The 20,861-nt window shown below is 39.3% G+C and overlaps 1 protein-coding gene across 2 annotated transcripts in view; it reads right to left on the bottom strand.

The window, feature by feature from the left end:
* Positions 1-2,319: 2,319 nt before the first annotated feature.
* The window catches only part of CDK19 (cyclin dependent kinase 19), a 175,761-nt gene continuing 157,219 nt past the window's right edge, over positions 2,320-20,861 (bottom strand). For both annotated transcript variants that reach the window (XM_070449957.1, XM_070449956.1), the window contains 7 exons: positions 16,668-16,811; positions 16,432-16,501; positions 12,440-12,512; positions 11,970-12,067; positions 11,137-11,215; positions 10,283-10,525; positions 2,320-6,656 (listed from right to left, as the gene is read on the bottom strand). In XM_070449957.1, the coding sequence (XP_070306058.1) occupies positions 6,525-6,656; positions 10,283-10,525; positions 11,137-11,215; positions 11,970-12,067; positions 12,440-12,512; positions 16,432-16,501; positions 16,668-16,811 (839 nt within the window). In that variant the 3' untranslated portion in view covers positions 2,320-6,524. The remainder of the gene's footprint in view (positions 6,657-10,282; positions 10,526-11,136; positions 11,216-11,969; positions 12,068-12,439; positions 12,513-16,431; positions 16,502-16,667; positions 16,812-20,861) is intronic.

Here is a 20,861-nt window from a genome sequence, read left to right as displayed (position 1 = left end):
CTGAAGAGCAGAAAGTGTGAAAAATCAGAAGGAATGTGCTAAATATATATTAATGTTTTAGGCCAATATTTTCATTTCTTTCCCCTATGTTCTATTCTCTCATTTAGATCAAATGAACAAATGTTCCTATTTTGTTTGTGTGTTGCTAGTCCAAGCTGGCTTTCTACTACCTGCTAGGTAAATGCTATGTGAGGCTTTAAGATAGATGCCCTCCTCTTGAAGAACCAAAGGAAGAAAGATGGCTTCTAAAGAAGATGGCTAACTTGGCGTAATCTTTTATTCAAATGCTGTTTGAACTATTTGTTCCTCTAGAGTGATATTATGACTTTGGAGCCAAAAATATAAGATATGAACCTATTTTAAGAAAATAATGCCCCAAGGGAACCCTGTACACTGTTGGTGGGAATGGAAATTGGTGCAGCCACTGTGAAAAAAGTATGGAGTTTCCTTAAAAAACTAACAAATAGAACTACCATATGATCCAGCAGTTCCACTCCTGGGTATCTATCCAGATAAAATGCTAATTCAAAAAGATACATGCACCCCAATGTTCAGAGCAGCATTACTTAAAATTGCTGAGATATGGAAGCAACATAAGTGTCCATCAACAGAGGAATAAAGATGGTATGACATATATATATATATATATATATATATATATATAAAATATATATATCCCATTATGTATTATATATATAATGATAGTACTCAACCATAAAAAAGAATGACATTTTGCCATCTGCAACATGGATGGACTTGGAGGACATTACGCTTAATGACTGAAGGCAAAAGGAGAAGGGGGCAAGAGGATGAGACGGCTGGATGGCATCACCAATTCAGTGGACATAATGTTGAGCAAACTCTGGGAGATAGTGAAGAAAAGGGAAGTCTGTCATGCTGCAGTTCATGGGGTGGCAAACAGGACATGATTTAGCAACTGAACAACAATGCTTAATGAGATAGAGAAACTGTATGATATCACTTATCTGTGGACTCTAAAAAATACAAAACCTAGTGAATATTTAAAAAAAGAAACTGACTCACAGATACAGAGAACTAGTGGTTAACAGTGGGGAAAGGAGAGGGACGGGGAGAAGGGCATGATAGGAGTAGGGGACTAAGAGGTACAAACTGCTCTGTATAAAATAAACAAGCTACAAGGATATACTGTATAACTCAGGAAATAATAGTCACTATAATAACTATAAATGGAGTATAACCTTTAAAAATTATTCGCTGCGTGGTACACCTGAAACTTATATAATATTGTATTTCAACTATACCTCAACAACAAATAAATAAAAAGGAAATGCCTTTTCCTTATTCACACAACAAAAATATATAGGTTCATCTCCCTGACCATACACAAATATGGCATATCAAGGAATCGTATGTCAATGTACAAAACTGATGCTAATGACTCACCGTATTATCTGCTGTGTTGGGTATCATGCCAGGTGCTGGGAGTGAAAGAATAAAACCCAGACCTTGTCCACAAAGGACTTACAGTTGGCTTGGGAGATAGCCCGATACTTTCCGGCTGTTTTCCCAGGAGTGATAAGGGGTTTGTGCAGTCATCCACTTTCTCTTACCCAGGTGGCTGGTTAGAAAGGCAGCTGTGGTCAGAGAACAGTTCCCCAAGAGAAGCTCTACCCTGTGAATGTCACAGTGTTAAATATAGAGGCTGTGTCAAATGGTGAAGCAATATCTATTTTAAATAGAGTTGAAGTTTTTTAAAAAATTTATTATTTCAACTGCAGTGGATCTTTGTTGTGGTTCACAGGCTTAGTTGTGACGTGTGGGATCTATCCATTGGACCACCAGGGAAGTCCCAGAGTTCAAGTTTTATGTTGAATGCTTATGTCACTTAAACATTCTTCAGTTCACGCCACGATGCCTTTAACCATTGGAATAACCATAGACAATTCATCAAGTAAATTGTAGGAGGGGGCAGCCAGGCACAAGTTAATGTCCTCGTAAAAGAAACTCCCAGGGCCACTCTTTCCACAAAATGCTGCCTATTTGCTTTTTCTAAAACCTCTTTCTAAATTTCATTTTTTTAAAAAAAGATTATCTCCCCTAGAGATGTTTAAAAAACTGTCATTTTGCTTCTGAGGTATTTTTTGCAAGCCTTGCCTCTTTGGTTTTGTGACATCATAAGCATCCTAAATAAGATAACATGTTGCAGCTCACAGGGAGACTCTGCATCTCTGCAGGACAAGTGGAATCTGAAAAGCTTCGAGGCACACACATCAGACTTTAACGCTAAAACTTGTTGTAACAAGAGTTTTTCCTACACTTAAAAAATCCACACTGACACAAAGTCAATTAAATTTTATTACAACCAAGAATATAAAATAAATGCAATGTAATTCATTTCTAACAGTCATTTCAGGAAGGATGTCAGGAAAACTCAAAAGCGAGAAACACTTGGCTCCAAAGCGGCAAGTCCTGCACCCCGGGGAGCAGTCCCCTCTGGGGGCAGCGGGCCTCACTGGGGGGCGGCCGGTTCTTAGCGCACACCTCACAGTGTGTGTGCAAAGCATACACAGTCATGTCTAAAGTCGTACAAACAGGGATGCGTGCAGAAAAATGGCTGAAAAGAGAGACAAGAACAGATACACTTCACACAGAGGAATTATGGGAAATACAAACTAGGCAGTTTAGAGAGGATATACTACATAACATATATAAAAAGTACTTTAAATTGTTGTTAAAAAGGACATCTTCAGTCCAGATTTTGTGTAATACTTTTAGTGTCTACACAGACAAATTTTTAAAAAAATTAAATAGTATTAATTTACTAAATATTTAGGAGATAACAGTGCATTAAGGATTTTTTTTCATATAATACATACATATCACTCCTTCGCAGTGATAGCATAGAAGAGTAAGTATGGCCTTAGGTACAACACATTTTTAAAAAACCCTAAAACAATGAACTTTGCCTTATGATATTTGTGACTATTCTTGAAGATTAATGAAACCTAAACAGCTATGTTTTATATAAAATATTATTTATACTTGAATCCTTCAAGCTTCCTTTAGTCTGCCGTTTCACTGCCTTTCTCCATTCCCCAGAAAGATAACATTACAGAGGTTAGGATTTGTAATTTTCATAGAATATTCCTTCATTGTACAGTTTGTCACATACAAGTATTCCAAGCAGATTAAGCTGCAAGGCTTATTGTCCAACTATTTTTTTCTCTTATCTTCAGCAGAGAAAACAGCATCATTATAGAGGCATACAAGTAGCAGTTGCTTCACCAGGAATGAGGCAGTGAACACGTAAGTAAATGTCATCCCTTTCCATTCTTAAATGTAAATTGTGTTTACAAGAGCAAAAGAGTAGTGCAGAAGGCCAAAATTCTAAGTACTAAAGTTTTAAAACCACACAGATATAAAAATATACATGTCCTTGGTTTTTGTATGTTCCTGCATGATCTACTTCATCATAAGGATTGTTTCAGCCTCATAGTGTCAGTCCTGCCACCAGGCTGTCTTACCTGTGAGCTCAGCTGTCCTGAAACTCTAGAATACTTTATCCTAAATACACACCTTACCAAAAGCTAACTCAAAAACTGATTTGTAATATGAAATGCAGAAAGCCTTTGCTTTGATTCCTCCCTTCCTTTCGGTAACTTCCCCTGGTTTGGATGTCCACCCTGCATTCTCAGGGGACACCGACTGTGATAAATTTTTAAAGAGGAATGTGGTTATTTGGGGAACACAAAAGTAAATTTTAACCTCAAAAATCTTCACAGGTTTCCTTCAAGGGCCCACAGTTTTAGGGCCCATGAGTATGTTAAAGGCTTTGTTCTCCTTTACAAGGAAAAGGAAACTGTGAACCAAAATTATTTCCAAGGGTAATGGACACCAGTGGGCATCACCAACTCTGAGGCAAAACCACAGGAGGAAAGGGCCAGTACCAGCGCAATGACCAGAAACAGTCACGTGTGTAATGGGCATATCTGGCTACAGCCCGTGTGAAGAACACTGGAAACAACTGTAAAATCCCCACCAGTTTCTGTATTAGTTCTGCCACTGAAATTCACTACATGCAAAGAAAGCAGGGTAGTCCTGTGATCCTGTAAGCACACATCACAAGAATTTATTCAAAGTGTATTAAAGGGCATGATATATGATTCATGCACATATTTGGGTTTGTCTTTTACTAAATGTACACCCCTCTCAAGGGCAGGAACAGAGCTTCTCTTTTCACTGTAATTTCCTACAAACTCTTAGTTGAGTATGTTCTGCCTACAAGGGCCACCCAATTGTTGTTGAAAGGCTGCTGTAAACATTTCAAATATATATTAATGCCTGTGGTGATACTTAATTGTTGGCTTTCTTGAAGGTAGATAAACATAGAAACCTCTCCATGATACTTGTTTATTATAGGGCAAAATTTGGGATAATAACTCTCTTCAAGAGGGTTTAGAAGTAGATGAAGAGATCTTCATGTTCTAAGATGGTTTCATTTACAAGCCTGTCATCCCAGCAAAGCTTCCTGTCATGGACTCAATCATGAGCTCTTCAAGGACAGGAAGTATGTCTTGCCCTTCCTATCTCCCCCAGCATGATGCTGGGCACAGGGGGAGGGTACAGTGAGGATCTGATGACACTGAGGCTTCAGGGCCCAGGACAGAACTTCACACAGGTAGCTACATTATGCAGAGGGATACTAGTTTCTCATTTTTAACAATGGAAGCAGTAAATTACCCTGGAGACAATCAGAAATTCCTTCCAAAGGAGCATGTCAATTGTTTCATCCTCAGTGTTCATCAGTGCCCCTAGACAGTCTTTGTTATTAATGAGCATTATTATGCTGAGATCAGGAAGGTCCTGCTGGCTACAGTATCACATCAATAGTGCAAAATGTATACTGGCTTCTGTCTAAAATCTTATTTCACTTGTGTATGGACCCAGAGGAGATAACCAGGTAGATAAGTTCACAAGGAAGAGTGAAAAATGCATATAACTTGCATATAACAACGATCCGCTATTTCTTCTAGCTCAAGAAAACATTAAAACAAGGCTGGTGCTGCTAGTAGCATTTAGAAGAACACAAATTTCTTGCCCCTTACATTACGATGGAAGCTCTTAAGTCTTTACATTTATGTGGGACTCTGGGGAGCTTCCTTTATGCTGGCTAAGAAAGAACTCACTGGCTAAGGGCAAACTCAGCCTGTCATTCATAGATCAGAGAAATGCAAATATGTACTTAGCTAATATAGTTGTACACTATCTGCCCATAGTTTAGGCACAATTATTAAGTTTTCTCCTAGGGGCAAAAGAAAGCATTCAGTGCAATGAAAAGACTCTTGATAGAATTAAGTTTCAGTAATAACAGCAAAATTATGCATACATCATACATACTTGAAACATGAACAAAACCTAAACTTTTAACATGCTTTAAAAATAGTCATTCTATGTCTAACACAAATACAAATGGAGAACACTGCTTTTTGTTTTAAAAGCAGATTAATTTGCAGGCTTCTATTTGAGTACCCTTGATTATGTAAGAAAGTTACTCAAGCTGACCCAGATGTGAAGAAACCAACAGTTCTTTAGAGAAGCCAACTGTATGTACAATACACAAGAAAAGCTTTTCCTTCAAAGGGAAGCAACACATCCTTTGATCAACATCACTCTTAAAGAAATCCTAGTGCAGTTAATACTCTCTTCAGTTTTCTGGTGTGGGTCACCAGAGGACTGTATTTCATCAAAGCTCTTGAAACCCTTTTTTAAAGTAGACTTAAGCTACATGAAGTTTAAAATTATCATTCTTAATTACTGAATACTATTCAGAATAAGATGATTCTGGGAACTAAGTTCCATATGCATGATTATATAAAAATTACCACATGTTTTAGTTCTCCATAGCATAAAGCATAGTAACTGCGAAGATCTAGGCTGTTTTTGGTTGCAGGTTCCCACTGTCCCACCACTTGTCTTTTTATTAGACCTTCCCTGAAACTAGATAAATAAAAATGTAATAGTAAGGTACTTTGGGACAGTAACAGTTCCTATTTAAGACTTCCATGAACAAAAGAGTTATATTTTGTGAAAACCACGTAGTGCTTTAAAAGGTGCATATTTACCTGTGTTGCTAGATCAGTTCATGAAGTATAAAACTATACACCACTGGAGTCTTGTTTCTAAGACATTAAAATCCTAATAAAAGAGCTTTGAAAAGATAAATCATAGCGATTGCTACAGCATGAGAAAGGTGCACCAGGAAGTCCTTCCCAAAGATGCTGAAGGTTACAGAAGGTAAGTGCTGGGTTTAGATCAGACGCTTTATCAGAGAAGTCACAATGGAACACATGCAGGGAAAGGCTGTTGGGGAAACTTCACAAAAATCTTCTTTAAGTCACCAAAGAAGAGACATCAGTCAGTCTTGCAAAATGCTCCGTAAATAGTCTTCCTCCTAAGTGGATGGCAGCATCAGAGCTTGCATTTTTGGTTCCCTTCAATGCAGATGTCATATTGCTGGAGTCTGTGCTCTGGGCTGCGGCCGGTCAGTAGCGGTGGGCCTGGTGAGACGGGTGGTACTGTGCGCTCTGCTGAGACGAAGAGGAGTAGCCTAGTGTGCTCTGGGACTGAGAGGATCCCTGGACGCTGCTTTGGTAATTCAGGCGCGAGCTGGAGTGCTAGGAGAGGAAACAGGAAAAGGGGATGACCTGTGGGGTACGAGAGCGGCTCAAGATGTTCATCGCAATGGGACACAGAAGGCTGTGGGTTCTGACCCATGGTAGCTGACAGCTAATTTCGTGTGTCAATACGTCTTGCTGATTTCACTTCACAGCCTGGTACCACTGTTCTGGCATGCACAAAAGCTGGCTGGATGTCTTCGGAAGATAAGCTACACTGGCAACGAGAGGTAGAGGGGAAATTGATGCTGACTAATTCTGGTTAGTGATTCTTTGCATAGCTGAGATTTGCAAACAGGAAGAATCAATTTGGCATTTTGATCTGGTGGTGTTCATAATGTATACTGAGGTGCTGTTAATTTTCTCATTATAAATAACAAAGCTGTGACTAAGAAATCGTTTTTTAGAAAAGAGTTTCCTCGTGTAGAGGCTAGAGTAGCCTCAGCAGCACCACCTACCTGACAAAGCAAGACAAGGTAACAGCAAATAGGTGCCTTTTTTAATCAACTTCAGGTAACATTTAGAATTAAAGAAAAAAAAATTGTATGTGAAAATTCCCTCAAGAAGGCTAAGACAAATGTATTTCAATTCAGTGTATTTTTATTACCTTAAATGAAACATTCATCTTCATGGTATCAAGGGCAAATATGAAAAAATATGTAAAAGAAAATTGCATCTATAGAAATAGAATATAGTGCTTGGTTAACTATAAGCGTTAACTGCAGCTGTGTCTTTGGCTCTGCCCAGAAGACTGGTTCTTCCTTTGAACAAAATATGACAAGATCCTATGTAATAAAGCTACTGTGAAAGTGTTAGTTGCTCAGTCGTGTCTGACTCTTTGCAACCCCGTGGACTGTAGCCCACCAGGTTCCTCTGCCCGTGGGGTTTCCCAGGCAAGAATACTGGAGTGGGTTGCCATGCCCTCTTCCAGAGACCTTCCCAACCAGGGGATCAAACCCAGGTCTCCTGCATCGAAGGCAGATTCTTTACTGTCAGAGCCAGCAGGGAAGCCCAATAAAGCTATTACTTGGAGTTTAAAATGTAAACGACCTTGGGGTGGCATTGGCCAGTTTAGTGAAGGACAAATCAGCAAGGTGGCCCCACTCTGCACGAGAGGCAGCCAAACTGGACTTGCAACATCTGGTCCAAGAAAACAGGGCAATAAGATAGTCTTGGTTAAAAATAATGCCACTTAATTCCTTCCTTTGTTATACAAATCTTAGTCATATTGTTGCAAGAAGGCTTGACAAATTCTAACAACATTTTATTGTAAGTTTATTATGGAAAAATGTTCTTTCCATTCACAAGGCCTACAGTTGCTAGGCTGCCTATGACTACTTTTACTTTAGCAGATTAGATTCTGCACGATAGCTTCTCCATACTGGATAGAGAACAAATGTGGGAGAAAGAAATAGCAACCCACTCCAGTATTCTTGCCTAGAGAATCCCATGGACAGAGGAATCTGGTGGGCTGCTGTCCATAGGGTCACAAAGAGTAGGACACGACTGAAGTGACTTAGCATGCATGCATGCATTGGAGAAGGAAATGGCAACCCACTCCAGTGTTCTTGCCTGGAGAATCCCAGGGACGGAGGAGCCTGGTGGGCTGCCGTCTATGGGGTCGCACAGAGTCGGACATGACTGATGTGACTCAGCAGCAGCAGCAGCAGTGCTGATATGACAGCTGCAAAGAGGTCTCTCACCCTCACCCTTCCTGGTAATCTTTCCAACTAATTAGCTGAGAAAGCTACCCATGTCACAGATACCCTGGTTTATTTTTAAGTAGACAGCTCAGTATGGACAAAGAAAAACATGTGAAGAAATCCTAGACTTGAAAGCAGTAAATACAGTAGTTAAGTCATCTGTCCATGATTGACTATAATCAGTCTAATATAATCAGAGACACCAAGATGAGCTAGTATATGATAAAGGTTTGTTGTTCATATAATACAATAGGAATAAACTAATGTTAGCAGGGAAACGGACTTTATAGTAGAATTCAAATATGTTCGTGACTACTACCCAAATAGCAAGCTGCTTTGCAGACCAAACTGATGCCTTGATTAGTTTAATTAGAACCAGTGGAAGTGCTATTATATACTCTGCTGCTTACAGGGAATCTTCCAAGAGAAGTTTTCAAAGTAGTTGTGTGAGATATTGAAAATGTAAAGCCAGTTTAAACAGCTGTTTATTATGTCTTTCTTGTTAACGTTTCTCTGGTTTCCAGGGCCTAATCAGTGAGTTTATGTCTTCGTTGCCTGTGGTTTTGTTTTCTATTATCTCTCTCTCCTATGTGCTCCTTCTCCACCAGTTCCCTGAGGGACCGTGGTTCTAAACCTTTTTTTAAGTTTTTTGTTTCCCTTCTTAGATCTTAAGTTTGTTACTACCTTGAAAACTTTCTTCCCCCCAAGATTCCCTATGGTTTTCACCCATATTTTTACCTCTCTCTCCAAATACCAATCCTTAGGGCTTTTTCCTTTAATTTCTTGAATTGGTAATACAATTGTAGTTTTTGTTTGAATCTCAACAAGTGTATTTTCTTGTCTCAAAATTATTTCTTGTGAGATTTAACAGTTATTCCCGACAAGTCTCTGTCCCTTCTCTTCCGTCATGTGGCTCTGTACTGATTATTTCCTCCCAGGGATGGCAGATCCTTCTGAAATATGCTGCTTACTTTGTTCACAGTAAGGCACCACTCCTCTCCCTTTCCACTGCTTATCTAGAGGTCTTTTTCTGACCTAAACCTGACATTGTAAAATGACAAATGTTGAGGAGGAGCTGCCTGCCTCACCTTCCCTCCTCAGGGTTATAAGATAAACAAGAAACAAAATATCTTGCAATTACATGAAATGACAAAAAACTTCAATTTCATATAATGCCCTAGAAAGACTAGGACTGTAAAATCAAACTTTAGAGTTAAGTACTGCTTATTTCTAAAAGGATTGTTGTTTTCTAGTCACTCAGTCGTGTCTGACTCTTTGTGACCCCCATGGACTGCAGCCCACCGGACTCCTCTGTTCATGGTATTTTCCCAGCAAGAATACTGGAGTGGGTTGTCATTTCCTTCTCCAGGGGAATCTTCATGACCCAAGGATGGAACCTGTGTCTCTTGCTTGGCAAGCAGATTCTTTACCACTGAGCTACATGGAAAGCCTGTTATGTATACTTACCATTTCATAAAATGTATTGCTAAAAAAAGAGACAACAGGCTTAAAATGGAGTCATTTGTGCTAAGCCCATGTAACCAAACTGAGACTTAATACCTAACCTAACTGCAGTTTCAGCCCCTCCCAGGAATGTACTCTTCCCCAGTTGGTCTGGAGTCTCCGCTTAGCACTAGAGAAGTCATCTAGCTGGTAGACCCCTGCAGTCTCGAGAGGAAGGTGCCCTGGCCTGACATGATCAGTCTTCTGCTAAAGTAACATCCCTTCCCACCTCTTTCTGCCTTTACAAGTCCAGAAGTCTTTTTTTTTGTACAGCTCTTCAGAGCCTTTTTTGCATGCTAGGTGAGCTGCTGATACATGAATCACTGAATACAGCCAATGAGATGTTGAAAATTTGCTCAGTTGAGTTTTGCTTTCTAACAGTATGTCAACATGAAAAAGTGTAACATTCGGGGGGGGTACCTGATAGTCCGAGGGCATGGCAGGCCCGCCCGAGTTTGTGCCTGAAGGCCCCAGCCGCGGTTTCTTGGGAGGCGCCTGGCTGAGGCCGGAGTCCTGGCTGTGCTGCGGCCCGGCGCCCGCGCCGCCGGCAGTCCCGTTGGCCTGGGTGCTGTTCTGCTGGGGGGGGGGAGCCTGCGGGGGGGCAGCCGCCTGCTGCGGAGGGGCTGCGGGCTGCTGGTGCTGGTTCTGCTGCTGTTGCTGGTTCTTAGGAGAAGAGGGGAAAAGGGCAAGCTTGATATGGAACGAAAGCATGCCTGTTGTTGTAGGATATGCATGTGAGACTGCCGGCCAACCTGGGGAGAGACCTATGTGGGACACCAAAGTGACTGGCACGCCTGGAGGATGGAGCAGCCAGGGAATACAGCACCCCCAAAGGTGAGCACAGAGCCCCAAAGAAGGCGCGTTCTCTGAAGTTCATTTAGACTGCACAGCAATCCTCCCTGTCAGGGACAGACATGCCGCTGAAGACACAGGCACAGAGGAAAGAGCAACTCCTTAAAACAGCTCTATCAATCTTTTCAGTCAATTTGAAATAGAAGGGCTGTGTGGGGAGGAGTCAGTACAATCAAAGCATAGAGTGATGCTTTAAAAGCAGCCTGCATAAAATGATGGCAATGACACTGAACAAACGAAGGAAGAATTAGGAATCGGGGAATAAAATAGACTGTAAAACAAAATCAGGAAGTTCATTTATCTGTGAATGCGTATTTCAAATTGCAGAGTACATCTACAATAAAGTAAATACACAATTAAATAAAATGCAGTTAAATATATAGGAATTACTACATTTATCCTTCCCTAAGTGCAGTTTATACCTTGTCACCTTTCTCTTCAGGTTCATCTTCATTAAGGAATTCTCGTTTGGGGTATGGAATCTGGCAGCCAGCAAACACACTACAAATCATTGAAGGGAAAAAAATACATATCATGACCTAAAATCTATAATATGATTGCCCTTGTTCATTTAAAATTCCACTTTTTTCCCCCTTATTTCCTACTCTTCATCTGTGGCTGGTATGCCTCTCAACACAATTTAAGCAATAAGAAAAGAACAATTTGTCAACTAAGTTTTACACTGGTGTAATTGCCACTTTGAATAACAAATCTTAAAACTGCAGTTGGCTAGTTGACATATGTAACACAGAAATTTCTCCACACAAACTTCATCAGCACTAAAAAGAGCTGACTGTGTATTTGCTTCAACAATGAAAGTAATTTTTTTCTCAAGAAAAGCTGTACCTCTAATATCAGTAAATCCAAGCACAATTTATATCTGTGGGTATAATAAGGATGGGGAAATGGAGAGATATAATAATGCAGCAGAGACACGGAATTTCAAAAGCTCCATTCCCTACTGGTTTGGTGTAAACTGTTCTGGCTGACCGATCTATAATAAAAGTCCCATCTGTTCTCAGCTTTGCTTTTTGTCTGTAAAACTGATTAATGAGCATTCCATAAACTTGTTTTCATTCACACCTCTTTACAGCTTTGCCTGTTTCAAAATACAGGACCTCTCGACTAGTTTTTCCCTGAGGTGGTTTTAACCGAGGAAATAAAAGACTCGAGTGACAAGTGCCTGCCTTGCCTTTAGCCACCACCGCACACCCTCAACCTGGAGCCAAGTGCACAGAAAAGGAAGGAAACATACTCTAATGTCGGCAAGGGGTCCTCCTGAAAATAGGGATCCTGCAGAGCCTGCTCAGAGGTAATTCTCTTGGTTGGATCCATCGTAAGGAGTTTCTGAAGCTAGAATAACACATAAGAAATTGACAACACATGAAAGCTTGCTTCCAGGTGAATGTTTTGACTGTGTTAGTGTCTAATAGAATTAACATCAAATGCCAGTTTATTAATACACTACACACATTTATGTGAAACTGACAGAAATGATTAGCAGTAAAGCCATTTTAGAATTTTTTTCCCTACTGGTAAACCACTGGAAACAAGGCTAGAAGTCAAGGATGACATCTCAAAGGAAAAAGATTTAATTTTGCCCCAGCATTCAGCAATTTCTTTTTTTCCTGAAGAGGAGGAAGAGCTGGGACAATTCCACGGCAAGTGGGATGGGGTGAGAGCTGTGCTAAGGATCACCTTCCCACTCTGGAGAGATGCACCTACCAAAAGGAATACTTTGCTGTCAGGCTTGACCTTGTGTTTCTCCATGTACTTTATGAGGCTACTGTTGGCGTACCTGCAAAGACATGACATCCACACACTATTGAGGACATTCACACAATTGACATCTTTTAATGGAAGGTTCCAAGGTTGGCTTTCTTATGAGGTATGTATTCATTTTAGCCATTGCTTTTTTTTTTTTCTGATTAAAAAGGAACAGGAACACAAAACCAAATGTTGGTAAATGTGTAAAAAAGAAATAAGAATTGTTACACACTGCATGTATGAGTTTATACTGTTAGAATTACTTTGGAAAATAATGCATTAACCATTAGAGCTGAAAATATGACTATCCTATGACCCAGCAATTCCTTCTGATGTACATATTCTATATTAGGATATCAACTGCTCAGGCTGAGGGGTAAGTAAATATTTATTTTATTATTCTAAATAGACTACATATTTTCATCATGTATATTCTTTCCTACATATGAAATATTTCAAATTTAAAAGGTCAAGAAACAGGTAATATATGTTTATGGTAGAAAATTTAGAGAATATAAAAAAGTATAAAGAAAAAATTGAAAACACTCATAATCAAGCTATGAAGCAATTCAAAAAACTCTGCCATCAAGATTTGATAATTTTTCTTTGGCATTTTTTCTGTGCATACATATATATATACACACACAAAGAGGCATTTCTGTTTTTATAAAATTGGAATCATAGTATATATAAGTTGTCCTTTTCTCACTTAATGTTGTTTTATAAGTGTTTTCTCTTGCCAAACGCTCTTTAAGCTTATCATTTGTGCTCGTTGAACATTTCCTACTGTCACTAACGCTGTTTGTTTCACAGCAGTTAGAAAGTGCAGATCCTCGTAGGTAAGTCTGGTGCACTTTGAGGGGACAGGACTGCATGGCCGGTGAGAATCAGAGGCCCCTCCCAGGCTCTGACTCAGTCGTTCACCAGTCGTGTGACCTTGGGGAGTTAGTTAACCTCTATGAAAGCCTTTAGGTGCCTCATCTTAGCTATGTGTGGCTGCTTTGATGCTTTTTCAGGATAAAGCCTTAGAATTATTAGGTCAAAGGGTAAGTACATGCCAAAGCCTTTTTTGTGTGCTCTCGAGCTTGCTACATGAACCTGGCCCTCAAGCAGCATGGGCACCTGAAAGCCTGCACTAGGAATGCGGTACTCAGGCCCTATACAGATTCTGAGTCAGAGTCTGCATCTTTAACAAGGTCTCCAGGTGATCTGTGGATACCTTAATGTCTGAGAGCTTTCATTCTCCCCAGTAGCTATAAGTAAGAATGCCCATTTTATTATACCCTTGCTAACACCAGGTATTTTTAAGAAAATCTTTGCCATGTATATTAACTTAAAAATTATTTTCCTCCAATACCAGGAATATTTTTATTGGCAAGGTGACCATTAAGTTTAGTGATGGTTAAATGAAACTTTAAGGTTTATGTAGAAATGGAGTCTGTCAACAGTGCTTTGGTCTTTATGCTGAATCAACTGATTTTTGTTAACTCCAGATTCTAAGGTTGTTTCTATCATAATATAAAAAGGTCCTGAAGTTGAAAAATCCTATTGCTCAATTCCCGTTGTGGTTTCTTATTTTTCCTAGTATTACAAATAAGATAAATTGTCATTTTCTGTACTATCCTCTTCTAGATTTACTACAGTTTAGGCGCCAAAAATTTTTCAAACTCTCTACATACATTATAAAGCATTTTATCAGCATGTTTATTCAAACATTCAATTTTTAAAGTCAACTTATTTCTTTTTAATTCTGTTCTCACCTTGCCTTCTAATGAGCTAAGAAGAGCTGACACTTTGGAGAGATTACAGAAAATTCTATTGTTACCCTTCACAATTCACATCAAGAGTAATTTTTTTGGTTCTTTTTATCTGATATAATGAAAACAAGTTATTTGTTTACTTTTTAATGTCATTTGAAATAATATCTGGAACTTTTTATTATACTTTAGTGACTTTTATGCACTGCATTATATTTAGCTAATTTTTAATAAATTCCTTTTTGTGTTATGTATTAGTAGGCGGCCTTTATGTGGATAAAATTATTTGCTTAGAAAGTATAGGCTTTTATCTCTGAACTTTTTCTGTTACTTTTTAAACTAAATTTCATTTATGTTTCTAAATTTCTCTCCTGTTATTTCTGGTTATTATAAATACTATCATTTTATAGGCCTTTAAATACTAAGATAAAATGTTGTGTCTTCATTAATTTTCTCTTTAGTATTACCAGCTTATCTTCAATTACTTGAACCACTTTCACTTAATACCCATTTGACAAATAACTAATGAATGTGCACTATATACTAGGTCCTGGAGATGCCTATAATGGTGTATAAAATAGGTATGATTCATATTCTAGAGGGAAAGGCAGATAAGTATTCAAAAGCCAACTGTCAGGCAGAGTGATGTGTGCTGAGAGAAGCAGCTGAGGATATGCCACAGGAGTGCAGAGGGGGAGCACCTGACTAGAAGGGCAAGGGGAGACCTCATCAGGATAGAAAGGATAAACAGGAGTTATCCAATGAAATGGGTGGGAGGACGGTAGTAATACGTCCCAGACTGAGGGAGCAGCATGTGTAAAAATCCAGGGGTCCAAGAAAGCTCAGGGGTTTTGAGGATCTTAAAGAAATTTATGATGTCCAGCCTATAGAGTACAAAGTGGACAGAGGTTTAGGAGATAAATTTGGTGATGTAGATGCCAAAGCTTTTTGTAAGCCATATTTAAAAACTGAAAGCAACGTGAAGACTGACATGCTCAGATGTGCTTTTGGCAATGACTGCAGAACAGGCAGTGAGTTAGAATGAAGACTCAAGGTAGAAATACCACTTATGAGGCCAATGCAGGATCCCAGGTAAGAGAGAGGGTGGTAGTCTGGCCTATAATAGTGGCAGGGTAGATGGAGAGAAATAGAGATCTGAAGGATAATGAAACAAAGAATTTACTAGATTTGCTAATTGTTTGGACACTAGGGGATTAAATGGAAGACAGTGAGGAGAAGGATCAGGGACATCTTTAAGGTCTTTGGCTTGAACAATTAGGTAAATCATGGAGCCATTTCCTAAGATAAGAAATATAGTGGGAGGAAAAGTTTAAAAGGACAGATGATAAGCTCAGTTTGGGACACGTATTTTGAAGTATTTATGGGACACTCAATTTGGGATTCCAAAAAGCAGTTAGATACATGGGTCTGAAACTTGGAAAGGAAATTGGAGCAGAATGTATAAATTGGGAGCCATCAGCATAACTGATGGTGCGCTATAGCCATCAAAATCACAGAGACTATCTAGGGAAATATCTAGGGTGAGAAGAGAGCCCAATTCAGACACCTGAGCAATGTCAGCACTCTCTTTAGGAGATGCATGGACCCCTACCTAGGTCTGTGTGAAAGAGAGGCCCAAAATGATCAGTGCCATCCGCTGCTTCTCTTTATCATGTCTGCTTTCATTTCTACAAGCTATTCCTGTCCTGAAATTTTTCCGTTACGTTTCCCAAACGAGAATCTCTTCCACCTTTTCCTCTAGGTGCACATATTTGTAACAAACTCCTCCCATTTCTACTCAGCATACACCTGCCCACTAGTTAGTTTCACTCAGATCCTAGGCCATGTTTTCTTCCTCCTGCCACCCTTACTGGTTGCCTAGCCCAGCATTTCAGACACAACTCATGATACAGACAAAGACAAAACTACCATTAAGGCCTTGAGCTGAGACCCTTTCCAAGCTAAACATAGAGACTTTTAAACTATTGACCCTTAAATTCTTAAAAGTTTTTAAATAAATATATGCCTAAGCCTGGCATATACATTAACAACATTTGAAATATCTTCTTTAAATCATAAACATAATTAATATACTAACATCTAAGTTTCTGGTTTAAACAATAACCTATCTGGTTTTTAAAAGGATTAAATATTCCACTGCACATTACTTGTATGTAATATGGTATTACTTACGTTGTTCTTCTAAAGTCTTTCTGAAGTGTTGGGTATTCTGGCATCTTTCTAATATCTTCCCAGTCTTTATCTTAGGCAAAAAAAAATATTGAATGTTGTTACAGGAAATAATATTACTTATCAAAAATCTAGTTATTTTAGCTTAAAAATATACATAGAAATACTAAATGTCCTTTTCAAAAAGAATGTTTTTGAAATATGACTCAAATATTATTTTGAAAAAAAAAAAAAATTACCTGCAGGAAATCCCATGACACTAAATATTCGGTCTAGTTGATCATGATGAAAAGGATTGCTTGTTTTTATATCTTCCTGACGACAGTGAAAAATAGGTTCTGAAGTCAACAGTTCAGCAAATATGCAACCTATTGCCCATATATCTATGAAGGAAGAAAAACAAGTTTTTGTACATATTTATTATATTTCTTTGGTTATAATTTCTTGGTATAATCACAACCTACATATAAAAATATTTTTCAAGGTAGGCAGATGGATGAAATAGGTAAAAGAGCTTAAGAGGTACAAACTTCCAAGGATGTTACAGGGATGAAATGTACACAAAGAGAATAAAGTCAATGGTATTGTAATAACTTTACAATGGTGATAGATGGTAACTGGACTTACTGTGATGATTATTTTGTAGCATATAAAAATTATATATGTCATATATCTTAATATAATACTGCATATTAAGTATAGCTTTTAAAAAGAAAAGAATCCCCCGAATAAATTTTTTTTAAGTTTTCAGTGAATACAATAAGTATACTGAGAAAACATCTATATGATATGAAATAGCTATATCACTGGGCTCCCCTGGTGGCTCAGACAGTAAAGAATCTGCCTGCAATGCGGGAGACCTGAGTTCGATCCCTGGGTTGGAAAGATCCCCTGGAGGAGGGCATGGCAACCCACTCCAGTATTCTTGACTGCAGAATCCCCATGGACAGAGGAGCCTGGAGGGCTACAGTCCATGGGGTCACAAGGAGTTGGACACGACTGAGCGACTAAACACAGCATAGCTATACCATCACATAACAGACTGAAAGTCAAAAAACATTTAACTTGTAAATTTCCTGATCAAGATAAACTTGGGGAACTCAACTTAGCAAGCAATGAACTTTCTTTACATTTAGGCAAAAGCTTTTCTAACCACTATTAATAATTTAATTGCTGAAGCATTCAATTGATAATCTAATACAAGGCATAACACTCAAGATGTGATAGAATAAAATAATATCATAATCAGGTACAGTGATATGTTTCTTTACAGCAATCAAATACATAATGACTAGAATTTTTCAGTTGTCAGTCTAGACAGTACAGATTACACAAAATGATTTGGGAAAACTCAGCTTTTGTCTGAAAGATACCACCTTCAGTGTTTTCAAGAAGTGGTCAGGTCTGCTGCTGCTAAGTCGCTTCGGTCGTGTCCGACTCTGCGACCCCACAGACGGCAGCCCACCAGGCTCCTCCGTCCCTGAGATTCTCCAGGCAAGAGTACCGGAGTAGGTTGCCATTTCCTTCTTCAATGCATGCATGCATGCTAAGTTGCTTCAGTTGTGTCCGACTCTATGCGACCCTATAGGCAGCAGCCCACCAGGCTCCTCTATCCACAGGATTCTCTAGGCAAGAACACTGGAGTGGGTTGCCATTCCTAGAAGCTGATAAATACAAGTATATACAAGCATTGCGTGTCACCAGTAAAGAGAAGTGATCTGAACATACTCACTTAGATGCTGCCCGGCTCAACCATGCCAAGATAAATTGAGGTATCTTTCAGAGTTTTCTTAACTACTTCAAATAACCAGTTAAAGATGATTCTACTTAGATTTTACACATTGAAAAACTATAATATAGTTTTAATCTAGATTCTAAGACTGTAATATTTATAATGCTTTGCCAAATGTACATGTGAATTAGTTCTTGTGAGATATATATTCATACTTGCCCACTTAATGCCACTTAGTATTTTTAAAGTTAACAACACACAGACTATGGGACAGCATAGAAAAGTACAGTGTTTAGAAGTCTTCTAAACATAGGAATCACTTTCTGTAGACAAGCTATCAGGTAGAATTACTGTTGGGATGCCATTTCATAAATTACTAAATGAAAAAAAAATATAGTAATGTCTCATGTATCTGACTGCATTCAGGGATGGTTTCCCTCCACCCAAGTTAGCCTTCCGGATAATGGGAACATATCCTTTCAATAACCATTTTTATTACGTTATTACCTGCCATCTTAAGAGGCTGTAAAATATAACTTAATCATCGCATCATGAAGATCCATCACTAAAGAGTAGAATAATAATACCAGTCAGTGACTACTTTGTCGTTGTTTTGTCTGCCATGTCATGCTGGCCATCCCCGTGGCCCTGCTGTGGCAGCCTCTGACTGTCCCAAGTCCTCCCGCAGCTGCCTCTACCCTGCAGTCAATGGAGACTGCTGTATGTTGCTGGCCACACGGTTCCTGGTTTGCCCTCAAATCAAAGGACAGCGGCCTGTATCTAGATTTCCTGAAGAACTGCTAAGAGAAGGAACCTCAATGTAGCAGGTGGTATTAAATTCTAGGGTGTCTTGCCTCATGTTAGCATCTAATTTTAAATGATCATCTGGCTCCAGCATCATCTGTACCCATTTCTCAGCTCTTTCCTTTATCAATGACTTGCACTTTTCTCTCTCTCCCTCTCCCCTCTCCTCCCTGCCTCCCCCCACCCCACTCCCCATGTGTGTGTCTCACACACATACCACAACCATCACTACTCACCTCCTGGGCTAAACCTCATTTCATAAATTTTCACTGATGCCAAATCAAACTCTCTTTTGTATGCTCTGAATAGAAATAATACTCATTTCTGATATGAACCAGGTACACAAAACTCTAAGAATGAGTAACTGTATATTTATGTCTACTATGAATATATAAGCTAACTAATGTGGGGATTATTATTTTTCTATCTTAATTTTTTTCCTAACTTCTAGCCAGAATAAATAATCAGGATTACTAGAATTAGAAATCAGTGATTATGTTTTTATCCTTAATTGCTAAGTCTCATTTTTACTGAGCTAGTAAGTCACAAGCTGGTTAAAATTCAATTTCAGTTCTCCTTACCCTGAGGAAATAAGAAATATAGTTGGTTTCCAGTTCAAACCCAATTACCTTTATTTCCAAAAAACACATCTATATTTTACAACAGTAGAACAGTTAATCAGAAAATATTCATAAAACCATGCTTCTCAAAGTGTGGGGACCACACACAACAATCACCAGAGGTACCTGTTAAACATAGGCCGTGGGTTTGCTAAGAATCTCTGAGAGTGAGACAGTCTTTGGTGGGGCATCATTTTGTTTAACAAGGTTTCCGGCCGAGTCTTCCTTCTCTCCTGGACTCTCCTTCTGACACAGACCGCACGGTGCCAGGTAAGAGCCGGGCAGGGGAGGTTCCGCTGCTATCACATCCTGCACTCCCACCCCGTGCCCGGGGCTGTCAGCGCCAGTCCTGTTCTAAAGCACCAACTGTTGCCCCCAGCTAGCACTCCTCTTTTCTCTGCCTTAACTTTTGGCACCTTCCCAGCCTCTGGTACCTTCTGAGATTGTCTAGATTTTATTGTTCTTGAGAGTGAACTAATAACAGAAAAAGCAACCATAATGCTAAATGTCTCAAAAATAAAGCCCCTCAGTGCACCCACTGGAATGGAAACAGAGTCAGGCTTATTCTAAGAACCACTCTGTCCCAGCGGTCCCCAACCTTTGTGGCACCAGGGACCAGTTTTATGGAAGACAATTTTTCCACGGACTAGAATTGGGCAGAAGAGGGATGATCCAAGCGCATTACATTTATTATGCACTTTATTTCTAATGCCACTGCTGATCTGACAGGAGGTACCAGTCCACGGCTCTGAGATTGGGGACCCCTGCTCTATCCCTTCCATTTCCTTTTAGTATCAAAAAAAGTCCTCCCGCCTTCTCGGACAGCTGCCAATGCCCGTGGCTGATAAGGGTGACAGCCTCTGGTCAGGGGTCTTACTACTACAGGCTCAGCTGCCAGGGCGTGGGTCTGAGGTCAGTCTCACATGCCTCTGCTATCAAACACATATGGCTTTCCTTGTGATGCTGTGGCCACTCAGAGCCTTTTTCACTAATTTAACAAAATCCTTCAGCAGTGCTTATGAAGAATTACAATATTCCACACTGTGCTAGTGTCTCAATCCCTAGACAAAGGAAGTATAAATGTGTTCTGGGTATCTGAGTTTTGCAGAAATCAGACTTCCTGACGAATGAGGACATTACTATATTTTAATTTTTGTTTCTGTTTCTACCCATGAAGAGGTTAATTATGAGTTTGATCTCTTCAAACGTGAGAACTTTCTTGATAACTCTTTGATAGTTCTTTTCAGTTTTTTCATAAGCTTAAGAAAGGATTGTGC

The sequence above is a fragment of the Odocoileus virginianus genome, chromosome 19 (assembly GCF_023699985.2).
Source record: "Odocoileus virginianus isolate 20LAN1187 ecotype Illinois chromosome 19, Ovbor_1.2, whole genome shotgun sequence".
NCBI lineage: Eukaryota > Metazoa > Chordata > Mammalia > Artiodactyla > Cervidae > Odocoileus > Odocoileus virginianus.
Note: the sequence above shows the minus strand (reverse complement) of the source record. Positions and strands in the feature narration are given on the sequence as shown.